The 24,313-nt window shown below is 34.2% G+C and overlaps 1 protein-coding gene across 1 annotated transcript in view; it reads right to left on the bottom strand.

The window, feature by feature from the left end:
• Positions 1 to 24,313, bottom strand: part of NCKAP1 (NCK associated protein 1) — a 107,423-nt gene that overhangs the window by 44,344 nt on the left and 38,766 nt on the right. Inside the window, exons 9-16 of the mRNA XM_017867484.1 lie at positions 23,035 to 23,191; positions 20,163 to 20,219; positions 17,261 to 17,357; positions 16,796 to 16,902; positions 15,218 to 15,350; positions 12,466 to 12,547; positions 10,510 to 10,568; positions 1,218 to 1,363 (exon numbers count right to left, since the gene is read on the bottom strand). Coding sequence (XP_017722973.1) covers positions 1,218 to 1,363; positions 10,510 to 10,568; positions 12,466 to 12,547; positions 15,218 to 15,350; positions 16,796 to 16,902; positions 17,261 to 17,357; positions 20,163 to 20,219; positions 23,035 to 23,191 — 838 coding nt within the window. The remainder of the gene's footprint in view (positions 1 to 1,217; positions 1,364 to 10,509; positions 10,569 to 12,465; positions 12,548 to 15,217; positions 15,351 to 16,795; positions 16,903 to 17,260; positions 17,358 to 20,162; positions 20,220 to 23,034; positions 23,192 to 24,313) is intronic.

Here is a 24,313-nt window from a genome sequence, read left to right as displayed (position 1 = left end):
TTCCTAACAAACTGCCAAAATCAACATAGATTACATTATTTTCCAAAATCAATGCAGTGAGAAGCTTTTCATGATGATCTCTACCCAATACATAGAAACTACTATCACTATCCACTGAGATCATTACAGCATTTTAGAAATCAAGAGACATACTATGTTATTCCAGTCCTCTTCCCTAAAGTAAAAAAAAGGTCCAAGACGCAGAAAATAGAGTTGATATTATACACCTCTGAAGCGAGAATACTTGAGTTTGAATCCTAGCCCCACTGTTATTTATTTATTTGTTTATTTATTTATTTATTTCTGAGACAGTCTCGCTCTGTCACCGAGGCTAGAGTGCAGTGGTGCGATCTCGGCTCACTGCAACCTCTGCCTCCCAGGTTCAGGCGATTCTCCTGCTTCAAGCCTCCCAAGTAGCTGGGACTACAGGCATGCACCACCACGTCTGACTAATTTTTGTATTTTCAGTAGAGATGGAGTTTCACTATGTTGGCCAGGCTGGTCTCAAACTCCTGACCTCAGGTGATCCACCCACCTTGGCCTCCCAAGTGTTGGGATTATAGGCGTGAGCCACCGAATGCCTGGTCACCCCACTATTTATTAATCTGATCACAACCAAGTTGACTTATTCATTCAAAGATTTATTAAATAACTACTATGATAGACACTAACAAAACAAATTATAGCCATTAAGGACCACATTTTCTGGGAAGAAGAGAGGGAAGAAAAATAAACTAAGTATAACAGACTATAATAGACAAGAGAAGAATGAAGCACAATGCAGGAAGTGGTCACTATATCATCTTAATATTAATTTTTAATTTAACAACATAGAAGTGAAGTTACCAGGCATTTAATTTCTAATACTTGCTCTATTTGACCCTAATCCACAACATTTCTTTCCCTTTAATCTAATCATGCAAAGAAGGGCCTTAAGGTAATTTGAAGTGACTGTTTTCAACTCCTCAAAAAAGATGTAAGAAATAAAAGTCACATCAGTAAGTTGCTCTTTTAGAGAATTAAAAATAGACATAAAATCCCAACTTGGTTAAACTTCTTTTTGTTGGCACATTTTAATAAAAGTTCACTATTCCCTTTATTCTTAAGGGTCTATTACTGAACTGCCTTAAGGACTATGCTAACACAAAAACAATCAAGAAACATATATTCACATACTAAAATTTTCAAATCCAGATTTAGAGAACATTACAACATACCAAAATATTGAGAGATCTGATGTTTCCACCAACATTTCCACCAAGGAATCTACCATTTTTGTATGAAAAATTATTGTATTCATCATCTTTCCAAGTTCTCTGTGATCTGCAAGGCCAAGTGAAGCCTTAGAGACACTAGTATATGCCTATAAAATACAGAAAAAACAAAAGTAGTTTAGGTAGAGATCAATGACTTTGGACTTGTCATTTTATAGGTGGGAAAAGCATCATTGAAAGATACTTAAACTATTTACTGTGATACTGATAGTAACATCTATTGTGTTAGTTGTCTGTAGTGAGCCTACCTTGAAATTCCTATCAAGAATTTATTTAGTTAACTGAAATACTAATGTCCATAAAACAGTGTCTAATATATGAGTCATTCATATTGAACCTCAAAGGAACTGAAATTACAATATCAAAAGTGTAAAACAATTAACTGTCATGTTGACCATACCAAAAGAAATCTTCAATCTAATTTAAGAGACAAAACACACGCAGGAAGCAATCAGATAAAACTAATATATGAGTCATTCATATTGAACCTCAAAGGAACTGAAATTACAATATCAAAAGTGTAAAACAATTAACTGTCATGTTGACCATACCAAAAGAAATCTTCAATCTAATTTAAGAGACAAAACACACGCAGGAAGCAATCAGATAAAACTAAGTACTGTACATGTTGATTCAATGAAGTTTTAGAGTATACTGATTCACTAAACACTGGATTATATAATACACTGTATTAATTTGACACATTCTAGAAAAGTACTGAAGATAGTAAAAATCGGTGTACTTTGGCCAAAAAAGTGAAAGAACTAAACAAAAATCATTAAGATAGGTTGTGGGGAAAAAAATTCTATAACCGGGATACCAAATCACAAAAAGCAGATCATGTCCATGGATAGGGGACATTTCAGAAGGGCACTGAATAAGAATAGAAGGGGTACCTACAGCATAAATACTGTTATGACTAGAGTTTGAGTGCAAAGAAGAGAAGGGAAATACTAAAACATGAGATTCAACCAGATCGGGAACAGCCTGTATGCCATGTTAAAGAATTTAAACTTCTTAGTGAAGCACTAAGGGTTCTGTGTGGTGGCCAGTTTTTGTTTTAGAAAGATTACTCTGTATAGTGGAGAAAATAGGGAAGCATGACTGGGAAGGGAAAGGAAGCAGAAATCTATTAGAAGGCAGTAGTGGCAATAAGACAGGATTACGATGGTCTGGTTTTGAGTAATGGTAGTTTAAAAGAGTCTACTCTGGGAAATAATTAGATGTAGTGGGAAATAGAAGAATTATAAATAAGGGTCAGGATTTTGGCTATTGGGAGATACTCCTGCATGGGTCTCATGCTCCCACACAGCTTGCTGGGTGTGTCAAGAAGGCAAGGCCTGAGCCACTCATTATCTAGGCCATTTCTTAGGGTTATACTTGCAGCTATCAAATTTGAGGGATGAGGTAATGTCTCCCTTGGAACAAAGAGTAAGTATGCTTATGGCTGATGATAAAATAGAAGGTTCCTCAAACTTAAGTGTTCCTTATCTGCAACACAAACAGACTGCATGCACAGAATTCATTTTGGCTCCTCTGTACCACACCTGCAGAGCTTAGGGAAATAGCAGAAATAATGCATATATGCTGATGCCTATACTGCTTTCTGTGCAGTGAATTAAGCTCCATATCTTCTTGCCAGCGTCCATGAAATAGTAAGAGTAAATTGTCACCTTGTAAGTAGGATAAAAATTGAATCTCAAACCCTACCATGGCAAGGGGCCAATAGGTGGATGATGTTACTATTCAAGGAGACAGTGACATCACAAAGAAGACTTTTGTATTTTGCTGTTTTTGTCTACCAGAAAAGAAGAAGGAATGAGGAAGAATGATGTCAATATTCTGATGACAAAATATACTTGACATTTATCACAAACTAAGCCTAGGGAGTTTTACTTACCATTTATCAGCTTTAGAGTATAAACAGGAATTAGCTATAGCTGTGGCCATGAATTCAATAAAGAGTTCCATTAACTGTCCCACATTTTTAAAAAACAGAATTTATTCTTCTCATCAGAACATGGGATATTCTCCAGGAGAGACCATATGTTAGGCCACAAAACAAAGTTCAACAAATTCAAAAAACTGAAATCATATCAAGTATCTTCTCTGACCACAGTGCAATAAAACTAGAAATCAACAAGAGGAACTTCGGAAACTAACATATGGAAGTTAAACAATATGCCCCTGAACAATGTAGAAATTAAGGAAATAAAAAATTTATTGAAAGAAATAAAAATAGAAACACGATATACCAAAACCTATGGGATACAGCAAAAGCAGTAGTAAGAGGAAAATTCATAGCAATAAACACTTATATTAATAAAGTAGAAAGACCAAATAACCTAATAATGTAACTTAAAGAACTAGAAAAGTAAGAACAAACGAAACCCAAAGTTAGCAGAAGGAAATAAGTAATAAAGATCAGAGAAGAAATAAAGAAAATCGAGACTAAAAAGAATACAAAAGATCAACAAAATAAAAAGTTAGTTCTTTGGAAAACTAAACAAAATTGACAAACCTTTAGCTAAATTAAGTAAGAAAAAAAGAAAGAAGACCCCCCCAGAAAAAAACCAGAAATGGAAATGGAGACATTACAACTGATACCAAAAACTTCCAAGGATTAGAGATTATAAGCAACTATATGCCAAAGAACTGGAGAACCGACATGAAATGGATAAACTCCTAGACACATACATCCTACCAAGAAGAAACAGAAAACCTGAAAGGACCAATAATATGTAATGAGATAGAAGCAGTAATAAAAAGTCTCCCGTGAGAGAAAAGCCCAGGACCTGATGGCTCCACTGCTGAATTCCAGCAAATATTTAAAGAACTAATACCAATTCTACTCAAAATATTCCAAATAATTGGGAAGGAAGGAATACTTTCAAATACTCATTCTATGAGGCCAGCATTACCCTGATACCAAAATCAAAGACACAAAACTACAGGAAAAGAAACTACAGGCCATCATCACTTATGAACATAGATGCAAAAATGCTGAACAAAATACTAGCACACAGAATTCAACAACACACTAAAAAGATCATGATCCAGTAAGATAAATACAAGATGGTTCAACATATGCACATGAATAAGGACGAAACTGTATAATTTTAAAAGATGCTGAAAATGCATTCAATAAAATTCAACATCTCTTCATAATAAAAACTTTTAAACCAGGTATGGAAGAAAACATAGCTCTTAAAAAACTAGGTATGGAAGAAAACATAATACCTCTTAACAAACTAGGCATGGAAGAAAACAATAAAGGCCATATATGATGAACCCGCAGCTAGCAACACACTGAATCGGGGAAAACTGTGAAAGCATTTCCTCTGAGATTTGGAACAATACAAGGATGCCTGCTTTCAACACTTTTATTCAACACAGGACTGGAAGTCCTCGCCAAAGCAATAAAAAAAAAGACATAAATAAAAAGCATCCGAACTGGAAGACAAGTCATCAAATTGTCCTTATCTGAAGAAAATATGATATTATATTTACAAAAACCTAAAGACTCTACCAAAACACTACTAAAACTGATCAACCAATTCAGTTTCATGACATAAACTCAACATACAAAAATCAGAGGCATTTCCATGTGTCAATAGCAAACATGCTGAAAAGAAATCAAGAAATCTCATTTAAAGTAGCTACAAAAAAAAAAAAAAGCCTACCAATAAACTTCACCAAAAAGTGAAAGATCTCTACAATGAAAGCTATAAAACATTGAAGAAGGAAACTCAAGAAGACACAATGAGATAAAAGACACCTCATGTTCATGAATTGGAAGAATTGATATTGCTAAACATACCACCCAAAGTGATCTACAGATTCAATGAAATCCCTATCTAAATACCAATGACATTCTTTACAGAAACAGAAAAAATAAATCCTAAAATTCATATGGAACAAACAACAACAACAAAAAACTAGAAGAGTCAAATCAATACTGAAAAGTACAATCCAAAAAGTACAAAGCAGGAGGAATCACATGACCTCATCACAAAATCTACTACAAAGCTATAGTAATCAAAACAGTATGGTGTTGGCATAAAAACAGACACAAATATCAATGAAATGGAACTCAGAACACAGAAATAAATCCACGCATTTACTATTAGCTCATTTCCAACAAAAGTGCCAAGAATATACATTGGGTAAAGGACAGTCTCTTCAATAAATTGTGCTAAGAAAACTGGATATCCACATGTAAAAGAATGAAACTAGACCTCTATCTCTCATCATATAAAAAAATCAAATCAAAATGAATTAAAGACTTAAATTTAAGACCTGAAACTATGACACTACTAGAAGAAAACACTGGTGAAAAATACCAGAATATTGGTCTGGTCAAAGATTTCTTGAGTTAGACCTCAAAAGCCACAGGGAACAAAAGCAAAAAATGGATAAATAGGATCACATTAAGCTAAAAAACTCCTGCACAACAAAGAAGGAAACAATCAGAACAGTGAAGAGACAACCTATAGAATGAGAGAAAATATTTGCAAACTATTCAACAGACAAGGCATTAACAATCAGAATATACAAGGAACTCAAACAGCTCAACAGCAAAAAAAAAAAAAAAAAAAAAAATCTGATTGAAAAAATGGGCAAAAGTTCTAAACAGATATTTCTCAAAAGAAGACATACAGGTGGCCAACATAAATTTTTAAAGTGCTCACCATCAGAGAAATGCAAATTAAAACCACAATGAGACATCATCTCACCCCAGTTAAAATGGCTATTATCAAAAAACAGAAAATAAATGCTAATGAGGATGTGGAGACAGGGGAACTCTCATATACTGCAGGTTGGAATGTGAATTAGTAGAGCCCCTGTTGAAAACAGTACTGTCTGAGGTTCCTCAAAAATTTAAAAACAGAATTACCATATGATTCAGCAATCAATCACACTGCTGGGTATATATCCAAAAGAGAGGAAGTCAACATACTGAAGAAGTATTTGCACTCCCATGTTTATTGCAGCAATATTCACAATTGTCAAGATATGAAACCCAATCCAAGTGTCTATCAATAGATAAATGGTAAATATATACACAATGGAATATTATCATGCCATAAAAAAAAAGAATGAAATCCTGTCTGTTGCAACAACACAGATGGAACTGGAGGAAATTATGTTAAGTGAAATAAGCCAGGCACAGAAAAACAAATGTTCTTACTCCTAAGTGGACGCTAAAAAAATTGATCTCGTGGAGGCAGAGATGGTTATAAGAGGCTGAGTAGGGAAGGGGGGAAGTGGGAATAAAGAAGGATTGGTTAATAGGTACAAAAGTACAGTTAGGAGGAATAAGAACTGGTATAGCACAATGGGGCAACTATAGTTAATAATTTACTGCATCTTTCAAAATAACAAGAGTAGATCCGGAATGTTTCCAATATGATGATAAGTGTGAGGTGATGAAAAATATTCCCACTACCCAGATTTGTTCATTATACACTGCATGCTTGTATCAAAATATCACATGTACCCCATAAATATGTACAACTATTATGTATTCATAAAAATTTTAAATTAAAAAAATTAAATCAGAATTTAAATAACATTTTGAAAACAGATTCAGAAGAAATGATTGGCAACAAAACAAGATAATGATTTAACTGCTTGACAATAATGTGGGGAGAAACGTTACTAAAAAAGAATAGGTTTAAGTAAAAGAATATGAACAACTTGAATAAATCAGAAGACAGAGGAGAAAAGATATTTGAAAGAGCAACTAAAAATGCTTAAGGGACTGATGGAATACACAACAGAATGAAATCACTTAGGAAGTAGAAAAGAATGACAAAAAATACAGAGAGAATTCTCAAGAGTAGGAAAAGGACAGAGAAAGATGAAAGTGACCTATAAAAAAAGCAATAACCTTAGAACCAAACTAAATAGGACACCAGCGAAGGCACAAAGTACACTACTAAAATTCTCCCACAGGCTTATTCTTCTGGTCTGCTCTACTCAACCACTACTGGTTATCTATAGAACTCTTCACCACTCTCTGGCCATATGCTTTTACCTAACAATTCTTGTACATCTACCTGAAACCAAAGGTCAGTGATCAAAGTCAGATCATTCATAGTTTTTGTGAATATTTTCCCCTTCTTACAGTAGTACTTTATATAAAGTCTCTTTACTTGCTCTTTACTCATTGTTTGTCCTTTTCTTTTTCCTATTCAAAGCAATTTCAACTTGAAAAATGCTTTATCCCTTCTAAGACTGAAATTAACTGATAAACATATCCTGTCTATGACATCTCTTAATCTTTCAGATTTTCAGCTGCTATTTTTTACATTTTTTATGCTTTGTCTCCATAGCTAGATTATAAAATCCTCAAAAGATGAATGTGCTATTTTTCGAGAGATTACATAATACTGCTCGGTATTTTACCTTCTGTATCCTACAGTCTAATTTGTAGACTTGGAACTTTCACCTCTGAGCTGCTCTTCAACACCTATGTAAACCTTTTAGATTCTGGACCCTGCCTGCTACCTTGCACTTTTGTTCTCTACTTCTAGCGAACACTTCTCTGGCTTAGTGGTACGTCCCATTCCTTCCTTCCTTTGTGTACATTGTCCTGTTGTCAATTAAAAAAAAAAAGGGGGGGGGGTCTGTATGCAGTAGAAATGGTCTGAGTGACTGCATGTTCTAAACACGGTTAACAGCGATGTTATGCATTGAATTGTATCCCCCAAAAAAAGATGTGCTTAAATCCTAACCCCCAGTACCTCAGAATGTGACTTTATTTGGAATTAGGGTCTTTACAGAGCTAAGCATGTAAAAATGAAGTCATTTGAATGGGACCTAATCAAATATAACTGGCAGCCCTATAAAAAGGGAAAATTTGAACATGAAATATGCAGAGAAGAAAAATGATGTGAAGAAACACAGGGAGAACGCCTTTAGAGTAATGCAACTACAAGCAAGGAACAACAAAGATTACCAGCAAATCACCAGAAGTTAGGAGAGATGGAACAGGTTCTCCCTTGCAGTCCTTGAAATAAACCAACCCCGCCAACACCTTGCTTTCAGACTGCCAGCCTTCAGAACTATGAAATAATACATTTCTATTGTTTAAGCCATTTAGTTGGTACTTTGTTATGGCAGCCCTAGGAAACTAATATAAGCAGGTACAGATTACATGAAAAAAAAAAGTCAGATAGCTAGCTAGTAATGCTCTTATAAAATCTTACAAAACTTAAAAAATTTACACAAAGGAATAACCAAGTCTACATTCTTCATGTTCACTCAATGCTTTTATTTCGCTGTGATTGAAAAGGCTAAAATTCTCACATGAATACTTCAAATGTAAAGGTGCATTTGAAATGCATCTAAATCTCTAAAATTCTCTGAGTCCAAGTATTGGTTTAGGCACTCCCATAAACCAAGAACAGAAAATTGAAGCAGTTCAAGCTTTGTGACAATGATTTTCTAAGTCTGAAACGTGTATATCCTTTGGCAGAGCAAATTCCACTTCTTTTTTTACATTACAAGTTCTACTTCTGTATTGTTTCATTGCCTTTTTAAAAACAAAGAGGTGTCAATTTTAAAACTTCATTTGTAATAAAAAAAATAACCTATAATATATACACATTTAACAGTTTAGGATGTTGGTATTTCAAGTGTACTTCCTTGATCTCCCACAAATTGGCAAGTTATTTAATACTTTTATTTATAAAAGTCTTCAGTTCTAAAATAAGCTCCCTATAGAATACAGAACAAAAGGAGAAAAGTGCTCATGCATTTTGAAGTTGAAAGGAAAGAACCTAAGAAAAGCAAAAGCATCTCAGAGTACTAAGCAGACCGCCAGAAAAGCAGAGTCATCCTGAGAGTCATTCCTGAGACTGTATCCATCTAAAATAGCTTCCACAAACAAATACTTCTTATATTTTCTCTTTTTAATTAAACAAATAGAAATTTTATTTATTTATTTTTAAGAGTAAAACAGGCCAGGCACTGTGGCTCATGCCTGTAATCCCAGCACTTTGGGAGGTTGAGGTGAGAAGATCGCTGAGGCCAGGAGTCTGAGATCAGCCTGGACAATACAGCAAGATTCAGTCTCTACAAATTTTTTTTTTTAATTAGCTGGGCGTGGTGGCTTGCACCTATAGTCCCAGCTATTCAGGAGGCTGACGTGGGAGGACTGCCTGAGCCTAGGAGCCTGAGGTTACAGTGAGTTATAATCATACCACTGTACTCTAGCCTGGGTGACAGGGCAAGACCCTGTCTCTAAAACATAAATAAGTAAATATTTAAATAAATAAATTAAATAGCAAAACAGTACAGAGTACTATCTAATTTACTCATTTGAACATCTAAAAAAATATAGGCCAGTTATTAAAAGAGAGTATTTCTGGAGAATGAAACCGGGAACGGGGCAAACTGAATGTTTTGACTTCACAATGAGTCAAATGACTATATTATGATATAATGCCTATTATCATTTAAAATATATGGATTTTAAAAGATGCAGATTATTGAGAACACTGGGCCATTTTCCCATAATTACTTAAAATATTTACAGGGCAACTAATTTTTATCATTAAGGTTACAGTATACACCAAAGTGTTAGGCTTGCATTTTTAATGCCTTTATGAACTATTTATATGAGACATATATTAAATGAACACTCTAAGTCTAATAATATTTATTTCTGTTTTCAGCAAACGGAAGTTTTTGGTACAGATCGTGGTGGTAAACTACGGCCTGTGGGCTACCTGCTGGTTTTTATAAATAGTTTTACTGGAATACAGCCATGCCCATTAAGTTATGTATTGTCTACACTGCAACGGCAGAGTGCAATCATGATGACAGAGACTACATGGCTGCAAGCCGAAAATTTTTATCAGCTGTCTCTTTATTAAAAAAAGTTTGTTGATGCCCACAGTAGATTTTAAATATTTTCTCAAAAAAGATTTTGTGCTTTTACTTTAGAATTAAATATTTGAATCAGGATATCAAGAGAGAGAGATTGGGATTTAAATTTTAGATATTTTAAAATTATAATAATCTATTCAAAAACTCATATATTGGCTTAAGTTATAAATACATTTATCCAAGTTTAATAATGATTAAAAAATGCTTCTTTTATGGTTAATTATACAAAAGAAATATTTTCAATAGGTATATAACAATGAGTATTTTATAGTTGTTATAAAATTCTTCGTGTTAAATAAAATAACAAAACAGAATGACAATAAAAGGTTATTCTTACCTGTAACCTAAACCAATCTAATCTCATTCCTCTGAAATCAAATACTTCCCCATCTTCAACTGTAGTAACAGAAAAAAAAAAAAAAAGATTACAAAGCAAATTAATGTTTTCAGAAATCTATAAGCACATTTTAAATTTTAACAGCTAAGACAATTCTACTTCTGAGTATAGCTAAAAGAATTAAAGCCAGGGTCTTAAAGAGATATATGTACACCCATGTTCACAGAAGAATTATTCAAAATAGTCAAAGGTAGAATCAACTTAAATTTCCATTGATAAATGAATGAATAAACAAAATGTAGTATCTAAATACAATGGAGGCTGAGTGCAGTGTCTCATGCCTATAATCCCAGCACTTTGGGAGACCGAGGCGGGTAGGTCACCTAAGTGTCAGGAGTTTGAGACTAGCCTGGCTAACGTGGGAACCCCATCTCTACTAAAAATACAAAAATTATCTGGGTGTGGTAGTGTGTGCCTGTAGTCCCAGCTACTCGGGAGACTAAGGTGGGACAACTGCTTGAACCTGGGAGGCAGAGGTTACAGTGAGCAGAGATTGTACCACAGCACTCCAGCCTGGGCAACAGAGCGAGACTGGGTCTCAAAAATGAAATAAATAAATATCATGGACTATTATTCTGCCTAAAAAAGAAAGGAAATTCTGACACATCCTACTATGGCTGAACTTGAGGATATTAAGCCTAGTGAAATTAGCCAGTCACAGAAAGACAAATACTCTGTGATTCCACTTACATAAGGTATCTAGAGTAGTCATGCTCACAGAAACAGAAAGTTGAACGGAGGTTGCCAGGGGCTAGCAGGAAAGGGAAATGGGGCATTGTTGTTCAATAACCATTAAAAGAACTTGTTTTGCAAGATGAAAATGTTTTGGAGATTGGTTGCACAACAATATGAATATACTTAACACTATTGAACTATACATGCAAAAATGGTTGATGGTCAATTTTATGTATATTTTACAATTAAAAAATAAAAACATTTTAAAATTTAAGAGTGAAGATAGTGAAACAATTCTCAAATCCTGTAAAGATGATGATAAAGGAGACAGTTGTGCTAAGGGAAGTAAAACCTTCTCTCCTAAGCTCTCTGATTCTCAGTGTGCTTACATGTCAATTTACAGGAGTTTGAATAGAATTTGAGAGATCCTACGAATAGAAACTTTGGACAGCATGCTGAAGTTCCACAAAATAACTCTATAGAAACCAAATATCACCAGAAAAAATTATTTTAGTTTCATTACTTAGACGTGGTAGCAATACAGACTGAACTAAGAAAAATGTTTATATATTTATTACTCAGAAGTTTTCAAGGTTTCCGATATCCTTTATCAAAAGACTAAAAGACTACAAAACTAAAACACACTATCAATCCACCAGAATGGAGTGTTCGAATAATGGCAAGGTGATTATATGACATCAATTTTTGAGACTGACAGATTTGAGCTCAAATTCCTACTCCTGCTTAATAGCTATTAGAGCTTGGCAAATTATGCTTAATAACTGAGAGGTTAACCCTAAAACCCAGAGTTTCCAAATCTGTCAAAAGTAATAACAGTGTTGAAAAAAGAAATGTGGAGTAAACGGGACAACATATATGTAAAGTGCCTGGCACAGACTAAACATTTTACAAATGGCATTAAATACTGTTATTGGTATGCTTGGATCAAATACACGATTTGCTACAAAATACAAATGTTTTATTGTTTTTGTTACAAAATGCTTTTCTTCCTGCTTAATAACTAGAAATATAAAACTATAATTATTATTTTTGTAAACAGCATCACAAACCCATTTTGGATATCTTTGCTTCAGAGAACAATATTAAGACGAAAAATAATAGATCATTAGCCAAATTAACTGGTAAATTATCTCCTTAATAATAATCAAATTTGAAAATCTAATTAGAAGAAAATATGCTTTTATTTAAAAGGCTTCTTACCTTGTTTTACACTTAGGGAAGTCATAGTGTTAACAAAAGAGGACATGATGATTGATTCATCTTCAGGGCAAACAGAAAGATTCTGAAAAACAAAAAGACATCTAGTTGGGAAACAATTCAGGTCTATCAATTAGTGGACGGATAAACAAACTGGTATACTCATACTATGGATTATTTCTCAGTAATAAAAAAGAAATGAAATTTTAACACACACTGTAATACGAATGTCAAAACCATTATGTTAAGTGAAAGAAATAAAAAATAAATGATTATGTGTAAAAAAGTACTTTTCTCATACACTTTATAGGAAAATTTATATGGAAAAGTATTTTTAAGGTGAAAGTATAGTATGACTTACTTTCATACTATACTTTGTATGCTTTGTATGGACAAACACCAGTTGCTGTCAGGGGCTTATGAAAGAATGATAAAGGTGTACCATAAGGGTACATAAGTAAACTGTTAAAGGTGTTGGAAAAGTTCTATCTTGAATGTGCTGATGGTAATAGTTGCACAAATGTACACAGCTACCGAAATTTACAACATGCACTAAAATGAGTGATTTTATCGTATGTTAGGCCTCAACAAAACTAAGACCTAAAAACCCTTTTCAACCTAGCTAAAAAAATGAATATTTGATAAACTGTATTTAAAGTGGATGCTAAAAAAATAAATTCCTTTTAAAAAGTGGATGCTTAGCTTACAAACAGCATAAATAAAACACAATTTCAAAACTTTATGATGTGAATGAACTGTACACTTAAAAATCGTGAAAATGGTAAATTTTGGCCGGGCGCGGTGGCTCAAGCCTGTAATCCCAGCACTTTGGGAGGCCGAGACGGGTGGATCACGAGGTCAGGAGATCGAGACCATCCTGGCTAACATGGTGAAACCCCGTCTCTACTAAAAAATACAAAAAACTAGCTGGGCGAGGTGGCGGGCGCCTGTAGTCCCAGCTACTCAGGAGGCTGAGGCAGGAGAATGGCAGGAACCCGGGAGGCGGAGCTTGCAGTGAGCTGAGATCCGGCCACTGCACTCCAGCCTGGGCCACAGAGTGAGACTCCGTCTCAAAAAAAAAAAAAAAAGAAAGAAAAAAAAAGAAAATGGTAAATTTTGTTACATATATTTTACCACAATAAAATATTAACGCCTATTGCAATCAACTATGCTAACAGGTTTACAACCTTAGTTCTAAATTTATATGCTAGCAAATGGTGAAAAACATTGTGAATATACTTTGCAACAGAAGAGGGTGGTAAAATGCTCAGACTTTGGAGTTAAAACTTGAGTTTGACTACTGGCTCTATTACTTATGAGCTGTGTGATAATGAGCAAATTACGTAAGGCATTTCTTCTTCAACAAATAATGGTAACTATATCCACTCTCACAGAGGTATTCTACAGATTTGGTAAGATACACTGTCAATAAATCTGGCAATTACTAATATCAGTATGATTGCTGCTGATACTATACTATTACATAATCCAGAAGAAATGCTAAGAATTAATTTTCTCAGTATTAGTAAACTCCACTTTATATAAAACAGATGAAGTGACTCAGGAATTCTGGTTTACTTTTAAACTGTATGCTAGTATGAATAAATAATAAACAAGAACAAAAGCTTCTGGCTTATCTGGTAAGTAATAGCTATTCAAATAAAATTATAGTAAGGCAATAATACCCAAAGTTTTCTGTTCCCTTTTTAAATGACCATAGAAAGGAAGTATCTGAGCTCCATCTAGTGGATAAAAGAAGAAACAAACTATAGAGTTTAGAATACTAACTTGTAACAGTATACAATTCAAGGTAAAAAAAAAATTATATGAACAATTTTTTTCCTTATTATATTTTCAGATTGATTTGAAAAAAAATGAGAACTTCAAAGTATGGTTATTTCTCTGGAAAACTAGCAGCTTTAGAGTAGTCTTTATATAAAAGAGGATTCTTGACTGTTCTTTCTTTATACATTAGCTTACAGTCATTTGAAACATGTAATTCTACAAAGTGAAGCAAAATAAAATATTATTTCCTTAGGGTCAGTTTATTTGGAATAAAATTTTTTAAAATTTAAATAAAGATGAAAAACACTGAATAAGTAAATTATGGAAAGCAAAAAAAAAAAGGCTAAAAACCAATTAAGGAAAAAAAATTGGACATTTAAATGGGAATATCTATATGAAATCTTTATTTACTGGTCATCCTTTAACAATCTGCTTCAAAAAGGTTTTTATTCTACTTTCCTTCTAACAGTTAATTATCAATTATATTGTCTCTATCATCTCTTCTGAATCTCCATAGCTTCTGCCCAAGCTCAGGCTCTCATCACCTCTCATTTAGCCTACTGCTGTCATTTTTCTTCTGGTCTCTCTGCCTCCTTACTTGGTTCCCAGCAATCTATCATCCACACTGAACCAGGGTGATCTTTCTAAGTAGTACATCTGATTTATGACTAACCTCCTCTTTCCCAAGGCCCTCTGTAATTTGGTGAGTATACACCTTCATCTTCGGGATAAATAATCGTGTCTTTCCTTGTGTTCACTCTGAGCTTTATATACAGTTTATGCACAATACCTAACACATTGGACTACAGCTGTTTCTTCCCTTCTAGGTAATGATCTCCTCGACAAAATATAAATATGATTTATCGCTTGGCACATGATATTTCATAAATGCTTGTTGAACAAACAAATCAAATACTATCAAAGGCGGGAAGGAAGGAACAAAAGGGAAATAGTATGAGATAGTTTTTACCTGCACGAGTTCATTGAGGACAACAGCATCAAAGCCAGAAAGGTACTGCACGTAATACCTCTGCATTACAGGTCCATATTTCCTCACATGTGCTCTAAGCTCTTCCATGTAAAATATTAATTCAGCAATGTGCCTTTTTTAAAATTTCAAGAAAAATATTTCAAATAATAAATTCACCATTATTAAAGAATATATTAGAGGCCCTAGATCTTATTCCTAAAAGTATTTTTCTTATAAAGGGCACTGTTTAATACCTAATGTCAATTACTTCCTTTTTAAATTGTTTCATGAATAAAGAAATCATGGAAAGCAAAGAAAAAAAGAAAAAAAGCTAAGGCTAAAAATTGACAGCAGAAAATCCAAACTGAAAATAGTGTTCACGGGCACAGTGGCTCATGACTGTAATTACAGCACTTCGGGAGGCCAAGATAGGCTGATCACTTGAGGTCAGGGGTTCAAGACTAGCCTGGCCAACAAGGTAAAATCCCATCTCTGCTAAAAATACAAAAATTAGCTGGGCATGGTGGTGGGTGCCTGTAATCCCAGCTACTTGGGAGGCTGAGACAGGAGAATCGCTTGAACTCAGGAGGTTGAGGTTGCAGTGAGCCAAGATGGCATCACTGCACTCTAGCCTCGGTGACAGAGTAAAACTCCGTCTCAAAAAACAAAAAACAACAAAACAAAATTAAATTTAAAAAAATCAAAGACAGGACATGTTATAAATACATCATCAAAAAATCTCAAATAAAAGAGGATTAGCAAGAAATAAAATTTTTCTGTATGCTCTTATTTCTCTGCTCCATTTTTCTAACTCTTATTGAGATACTGAACTAAAACAACACAAAGACATTTTAATGACACACTGGGTTGCAACTCTACAAACAGGATTTTTATTTAAATGTTTTGTGTAGTAAATAGTTTTAAAAAATGAATTCTGTAAAAAATATTACTGAGCATAGCAAGAAAACAAAAACTTTATCAACACAAAGCATACTACGAGAAAACAAAAGCCCTAATTTAAAACTAAAGTTGACTTTGCAGTCTAATATCACCTAATGATATATCACAAATATTCCAAGCTCTTCAAAATAATTTTGCTTCAAATATAAGTCTCCAGATTCCCCAGCCCATAAATCAGAATACAGATGGTGCACACCTTATAGTGATTTGGATGTACTATCTTTCTAATTTACAATGGTGCAGAAGCGATACACATTTAGTACAAATTGTACTTTGAATTTTGACTTTTTTTTCCAGGCTAGCAATAGGCAGTATGATACTCTCTCATGATGCTGCCGCAGTTCCCAGTCAACTATGTGATCAGAAAGATAAACAACTTACACTCTTCAGTGTACTATGCTGCCAGATAATTTTGCCCAACTGTAGGCTAATAAAAGTGTTCTGGGCACATTTAAGGTAGGCTAGGCTAAGCTCTAATGTTCAGTAGATGAGATGTACTAAATGCATTTCAACTTAACAATATTTTCAACTTACAATGGGTCTATCAGGACATAACCCCACTGTAAATCAAGAAGCATCTATATACAGAAAATAATTTTTAAAATGTTGCTAACGTACTTATCTATAAAGTCATCTGCACTCTTCTTTGGCATGTTATCTGCATGACGAAGTAGCCAGATGATTTCATCACGGGCAAAGGATAATGCCATAAAAACAAACAGTGCCTGTTTAAAAAAAATAAGTGTTTATTCTTATTCAATGACTGAAAACAAACTCGTAATCTCTTTCTATGTGAAAAGTCATTGGCAAGAAGTGATAATATCAATTCAAAAGAGTGAGGAGACTAACAGGAGAGGATACAAGAGAACTTACAAGTATGTAGGAGAGAGAGAGCATGCATACAAGGGAGAAGAATGCAGGGAGGTATGATGTATGAATGTCAAGTCAGCAAATTCATTCTCCACTAAATATAAAAATCCTTTTATGTAGTCCCTGACTCAAATTTCAGTAAAATTTCATTTAGAAATGTTTTTTAAAATTTTAATACGGCACAATTATTGAAATAATAATTAAATCAGTTACCTTGGGACCTAGCAATCCAGGCTGATCAGAGAGGACAGTAGCCAATTCCTTCAGTGCAGATCTTAAAAACTTGCGTCTTTCTCTGTGCATTGAACCGCTACAGGGAAAGACACCATAATAGTTTATCTGCTTCTACTAAAATTTTTAGTGGCAATTAAAGTAACTAGCATTACAGGTTCAACTTCCAAAGTCTTTTTTTAGGAAGCCAAAGTTCCTATAAAAATAATCTTCTATGTGTTTGTCATTAAGTGAGTTTCTAATCTTACATTTATCCTGCCTTTCTTGTGTTGCTTTTTAAACTACGTTTCTTCTGTTATTCTCCATCTATCAAAATCCTACCCAACCTTCAAGACCAGTCCTTCAAGAAGCATTTCCCAACATTCAGCTATTTATTGATGAATAATTTCTCCAATTTTAGTACCATACAGATTTAAGCACTTTACAGACTGAAATTCTTGACGGTGACCAGGCCCATGCCCGTAATCCCAGCACTTTGGGAGGTCAAGCTGGGTGGATTGCCTGAGCTCAGGAGTTCGAGACCAACCCGGGCAACATGGCAAAACTCCGTCTCTACTAAAAATACAAAAAATCAGCCAGGTATGGTGGGCGCCTGTAATCCCAGCTACTTGGGAGGCTGAGGCAGGAGAATCACTTGAGCCTAGGAGGCAGAAGTTGCAATGAGCCAAGATCATGCCACTGCACTCCAGCCTGGATGACACAGCAAGACTCCACCTCAACAACAACAAAAAAAGAAATCCTTGAAGCCAAAAACTGACTAACTGTACACCTTTTTGTCACTTCCATATAGAAATTAACAAATATAACTTAATAAATATCTGGTTATCTATATTCTTAAGTTATATTCCTATTAAATATACAAAACTGAATACACAAGAGCTATAGTCAATAAAGGTACTGGGATGAGATCTACTTGGCACTCTTGTTCAAAAATAGAAAGATGGGGAAAGGAAGGGATAATCATAAATATTCATATACTAGGTATTTTAAAATTAAGATTAGAAAACATTCTCACATATTAACAGAAGGAAAAAAAATCATAAAATGTTCTAAGTATTCAAACTCCTCACACTACACAAAATACACACTGCTCCAAGAAAGTTTTAGAATTTAGATAGGTGCATAAATGTATGTGTATGTGTATGTGTGTGTGTGTGTGTGTGTGTGTGTGTGAATGACGCCTATGCCAAAAACCCAAGTATAAAGAATACACAACACTAGTAATTTTGCTGTGACACAGTAGGTCAGTTTCAGAGGACTCAAATTAAAATCCATCCTCTCCCTGCATGACCTTAGGTTCCAACTCTTAAGTTTCAGTTTTTCATCTATAGAATAAGTATGATGGCACCTGTCTCAAAAGATGCACAATCTTTCATGATGCCTCATATACAGTGCTTCTATGTTACTTTAATTTCAATGACAAGCTCTTTTTACTGACAATAATAAAGTCATCGTATCTTTCCAAGAAGAAAATGAACAAATGTTATTTTGATTATTTTACTTCACAGGATTACTGTGAGGAGTCTGTGATGTTTATTGGGAGAAAATGTCTATAAAGTACTTGGGCCTGGCACTGCTCACTACTTATAATTATTTTATTTAATAAATAGAAGAAGGAAAATAAAAATACCTTACTTGTAAATGATCTTTATAAAAGATAGCTATGCCTATATGTCTGCTTATAGTAGGGTCTATCCCATGAAGAAATAATAATTATGTGCATTTCTGCAAGTCTAGAGAGGAATTCTAATGAACTCCAAAGTATGTTATTTGCACTAGAAATCATTTTTGAAAAATTAAGCATATGTACTTCATTCAAGTAAATAAAATATGCAGGAGGAATGATATAGCACAGATACATTGAGTAAAGATGGTTTAAATTCCCAATATCTATCTTATAGCCTAAACTGAAATTCTAAAACTTCCCGTGGTTTCATAGTTTTCTCTATGGAGTGATGCTTGCCTTCTCTCTGCCTTATATAGAAATACTGATAGATCAAATACTATTATCTGTATATAGTACCTAAGTTCACTGCAGAAAATATTCTACATTAAGTATATCATATATGTAACAAAGTGAAATATTATTTAGAATTATTTAATGAGAAAACTGGAAAGTTGTTCAAAGATTTAAAATACACTACTTTTTCACTTAGGATAGCTATATATTTACTAATATAAGAAACTAAAATTGGGAAAGAGGTGTACTCTTAAAAGTAAATACTTGCCGAGCACAGTGGCTCATGCCTGTAATGCCAGCACTTTGGGAGGCTGAGGCGGCTGATCACTGAGGTCAGCAGTTCAAGACCAGCCTAGCCAACATGGTGAAAGTCTCCACTAAAAATACAAAAATTAGCTGGGATTGTACAGCGGGTGCCTGTAAACCCAATGATGCAGGAGGCTGAGGCAGGAGAATTGCTTGAGCCGGGAGGTGGAGACTGCAGTGAGCCGAGATGCCGAGATGGCATCACTGCACACTAACCTGGGTGAGAGAGAGAGACTGTCTCAAAAAAAAAAAAAAAAAAAAAAAAAAGAAAATATTATCTGGAAGAGTTATAAGGATACATTAATTTTCATGTAGTAGTACAAAAATCATATTGGTATGCAGAGCATAGTGGCAGTGAGATTACACCCAAAGTAAGAGTCCTTTGTGTGATACTTCCTTATAGCATTTTATCAACACTTCAAAAACATTTAAAATCTGACTTCACTAATTCCAAGGTTCTACATATTGAGGCTATATACTTAATATTTCTCATTGACTGAAAGTCCCCCTCTACTACCATATCTTGCATACTATTAATCTGTACTCACTTCAACAAAATGATGCTTTAAGAATTTTTTTCTTGATTAAAACTACCACAGATAAAATAAAACTACTTACGCATGTGACACGGCTGCCTCCTTGCATTCTCTTATGTCATTAATACGTTTATTATAGCTAGGTGCAAAAACGAATTAGCATGTTAGTTTAATTTGATTAATAACTGTCAAAATGAGTAAGTCTAATACTAGAAGTCAATTAAAAATGACATTTTCAATTTAAAACCTGGCCCTCAAACTGGAAGTGCATGGAAGAATCTACCCACACTTTTTCCTAGCACTTAGATGTCCAGTCAAGCCTTCCTAAAAGAAAAAAAGTCACATTATATTAAATCCAATAATAAAATTAAACTTCACAATGTAGATTTTTTAAATTAAACGTTATTACTTCCTTAAGCCTCAAAGGAGACACTGAAATTATACTTCTGATGTAATTAACATCAGAAGTTATTTCCAAAAATCTAAAGTACTGACAAAGCTATCACTTCTGACTTTTTAATCAAGTCTATCTTTAAGCATGAAAAAATTCTGAAAGGACATATATTAGTGATCAAAAGTAGTGACGGTTTGGATAAAAAGGTTTTGTGATGGAGAAAACTGAGGCAGAAAAGCATTTGCCGACTTTAAATTATTTTAAGAGAACTATATATTTTAAGCTATGTTTTTTTTTAAAAAAACTTACTTTTCAAATAAAAAAAATTTAATTAACATCAGCTTAAAGATGCTACCATAAAACAAATGCTAATAATAAACAATTTCATGAATAACAGATATAAAAACTCAAAATTCCTAAAATGTTAAAGAAAAAATATCTTCCTGACAACCTCTCTAAAAATCTCTTACACTATGGCCGGGTATGGTGGCTCACACCTGTAATCCCAGCACTTTGGGAGGCCAAGGTGGGTGGATCACTTGCCGGCAGGAGTTCAAGACCAGCCTGGCCAACATGGTGAAACCCCGTCTCTACTAAAAATACAAAAATTAGTTGGGCATGGTGGCGGGCACCTGGAATCCTAATTACTCAGAAGGCTGAGGCAGAAGAATTACTTGATCCCACCAGGAGGGGGCTGCAGTGAGCCGAGATTGCACCACTGCACTCAGCCTGGGTGACAGAGCGAAACTCCATCTCAAAAATAAATTTTAAAAAAGTAAATAAATAAAAATCTCTTACACTAAAATGAACTCCAACTTCTATATTTAAGTGCTCTAAGATTTATGTATTCTTTGGGCAAATTTCCAAAATATAATAATTCTGTAACCATCACCCTCTATAATTAATAAGATTTTATACTTATGGTTTGACTATGATAATTCATATTTTAAACTGGATGATCATTCACAATTAAATTAAAAATGGAAACTTCTCACAACTTTAAATACAGAGATTCTCAAATGATAAATTTATCATTAATAAAGCGTAACAAAGACAACTGGTTTCACGGTGCCATTAAATTTACTTGCACCATACATAAGTTCACTCAATACACAGAGGCTAATTGGTTTTAAATGTTTACATGTATTTAAATATGATTCCACAACGAGTTTGTCAGTACGCTAGTATATGATATTAATATAAGTTTCATGATTTTCAATCTAAATCAACTAGAAAATGACAAAGCCCATCTTGCATATAATATTTCAGGGTATTCCACCATCTAAAATAAGAGTTGAAAAGTACATAAGGCACTATTTATCATATGACTGACAGATCACTGGCATAAGAATATCAGTATGGTGACAGAAATCAGAACAGTAGTCACTTGAGAAAGGAGTGGTGGGAGTAGGGGACTAGGCATGGCAGTACTGACCAGAAAGAAGCACAAAAGAATTTTCCAGAGATGATGGGAATGTTCTTACATCTTGATTTAAGTGGTGATGACGCAGGAGCGTTCATATGCAAAGTCAATGAGTTATACAACTAAGATGTACGTATTTTTCTGTTTATATATTTTATCTCAATAAAGTACTCGTGAAGAAAAGGACAGATTCCTTTAACCTCTCCAAGATACAGATACAGGAGGTTAAAGGTGATACTCAGGAACCTGGATTTCAATTTGCATTTCAGGGTAATTCTTACGTACACTAAAATGTAAGATATATTGGCTTAAATTTAGTGTCAGACATATACACATACATTGAAATATCTAGAAGTTTTATTTCATTTTAATTTCATTAGGTCATTATTCAACTGGATGTGAAATAAATGTAGGCAAATTTCATTGTTATCTGCAGCTAGGAAGCCCAACATAAATATTCAATATAAGTACAGCGGACCCTAGGTATTTTAAATATTTCATAACTGCCACCAAGTCTGAGTTCAACTTAGCTTTTATATATTGGCTGAAGAATCTCAAGTGGAGAGAAATAAAGTTATTTAAAATTTCTAAGAAACACATTTCAGATAATTATTTGCTGAACTGGAAATAAATGAAAATAAATCATGTGGAATATTTTATATTATTTAAATAAAAACAACATGATTTCCTACATGCAGTGGTATCATTTCTGTAATTGTTATAATTAATCCAATTAACTATTTTTTATTGCTTCATATACTTTCACAAGTACACCCTATTCTAAAATAACACTTATAAAAATTTTAAACCTCTAAAATGTATACGGTACTTTCGCATCGAAAATCATATATGACTTGCAAAAAAGAAGACACATCTTCCTTCTCTTGTATTACATGCTTTGAAACCTCAGTTTTTTTAGTAACCTCAGTTTTTTTTAATATGTGAAGTTACCTGTAAAAAATATGATTATTACCTATTAGGTTGACTGTTAAAAACAACTTCCTGGGATCCAAGTCAGATGGTATAGGCTGTATCTTCCTGCAGAGTGTGACTATTCCTTTATCCCCAAAACTTCAGTAAAGATAACTCACTCACCACCCTTCTCCAAAAAAGACAAAATAAATGAAAATGCCATACCCTCGTATGTTTACAAATAAGTCTTCTGCAGCTTTGTGTATGTGGAAAACTTCATCCCGAAAGAGAGAGAGGCAAGAGCTACTTTGAAGAGCTAGCTTCCAAAGGTTCAGTGCAGTAGCATCAGTATTTAGGATCCCATGGCACAAAATAAAGCCAACTTTAAATAAAAAGAAAAGCAAATATAAATGTAAATGTAAAAGTATTCCAAGGTTTGGTAACAGTGTAGCTTTTGGAAAATACAGAAACGTAACCACGATCACTAGATTGAGGCTTCTGAGTAACAGTAACAATACCTATGTATAAGCCATGGTAACAACATGTTTCTTTTCCAATTATAATTTTCTGTATTCTGCAAAACCAGTTATTTGAACCTGCACTGACAAAACAGGAAAAATGTCACTTCTGGGTTATGAACCAAGTCATTTTAATAAAAGTAACATTTATAAAATATTTTCAACCAAGGATCAGAACTTTCTAATTAACATATAATGCAGTAATCATTACAATTGTTATAATAACTTAAAAATAAAGCTTATCTTAGGGCCCGGTGCTGTGGCTCACGCCTTTAATCCCAGCATTGTGGGAGGCTGACGTGGGAGGATTGCTTGAGCTTCGGAGGCAGAGGTTGCAGTGAGCCAAGGTTGCGCCACTGCACTCCAGCCTGGGTGACAGACCCTGTTTCAAAAAAAAATTTTTTAAATGGCCGAGTGCAGTGGCTCATGCCTGTATTCCCAGCATTTTGGAAGGCCAAGGCAGGCGGATTATGAGGTCAGGAGTTCGAGACCAGCCTGACCAACATGGTGAAATCCCGTCTCTACTACAAATACAAAAATTAGCCAGGAGTGGTGGCGCACCCAGCTATTCAGGAGGCTGAGGTAGGAAAATCGCCCGGGAGGCATAAGTTGCAATGAGCCAAGATCATGCCACTGCACTCCAGCCTGGGCAATAGAGCAAGACTCTGTCTCAAAAAATATATATATATAATTTATATGTATATAATTTACATATTATATATAATTTATATGTATATGATTTATATGTAATTTATATGTATATAATTTACATATAATATATAATTTATATGTATATAATGTTATATAGTTTAGATGAATATAATTTATATAATATAGCCGGGCACGGTGGCTCAAGCCTGTAATCCCAGCACTTTGGGAGGCCGAGACGGACGGATCACGAGGTCAGGAGATCGAGACCATCCTGGCTAACGCGGTGAAACCCCATCTCTACAAAAAAAATACAAAAAAAAAAAAAACTAGCCGGG

Source organism: Rhinopithecus bieti, unplaced genomic scaffold (genome assembly GCF_001698545.2).
Source record: "Rhinopithecus bieti isolate Rb0 unplaced genomic scaffold, ASM169854v2 scaffold_3041, whole genome shotgun sequence".
Classification (NCBI taxonomy): Eukaryota; Metazoa; Chordata; class Mammalia; order Primates; family Cercopithecidae; genus Rhinopithecus; species Rhinopithecus bieti.
The sequence above is the reverse complement of the archived record's forward strand: the minus strand, read 5'-3'. Positions and strand labels throughout refer to the sequence as shown.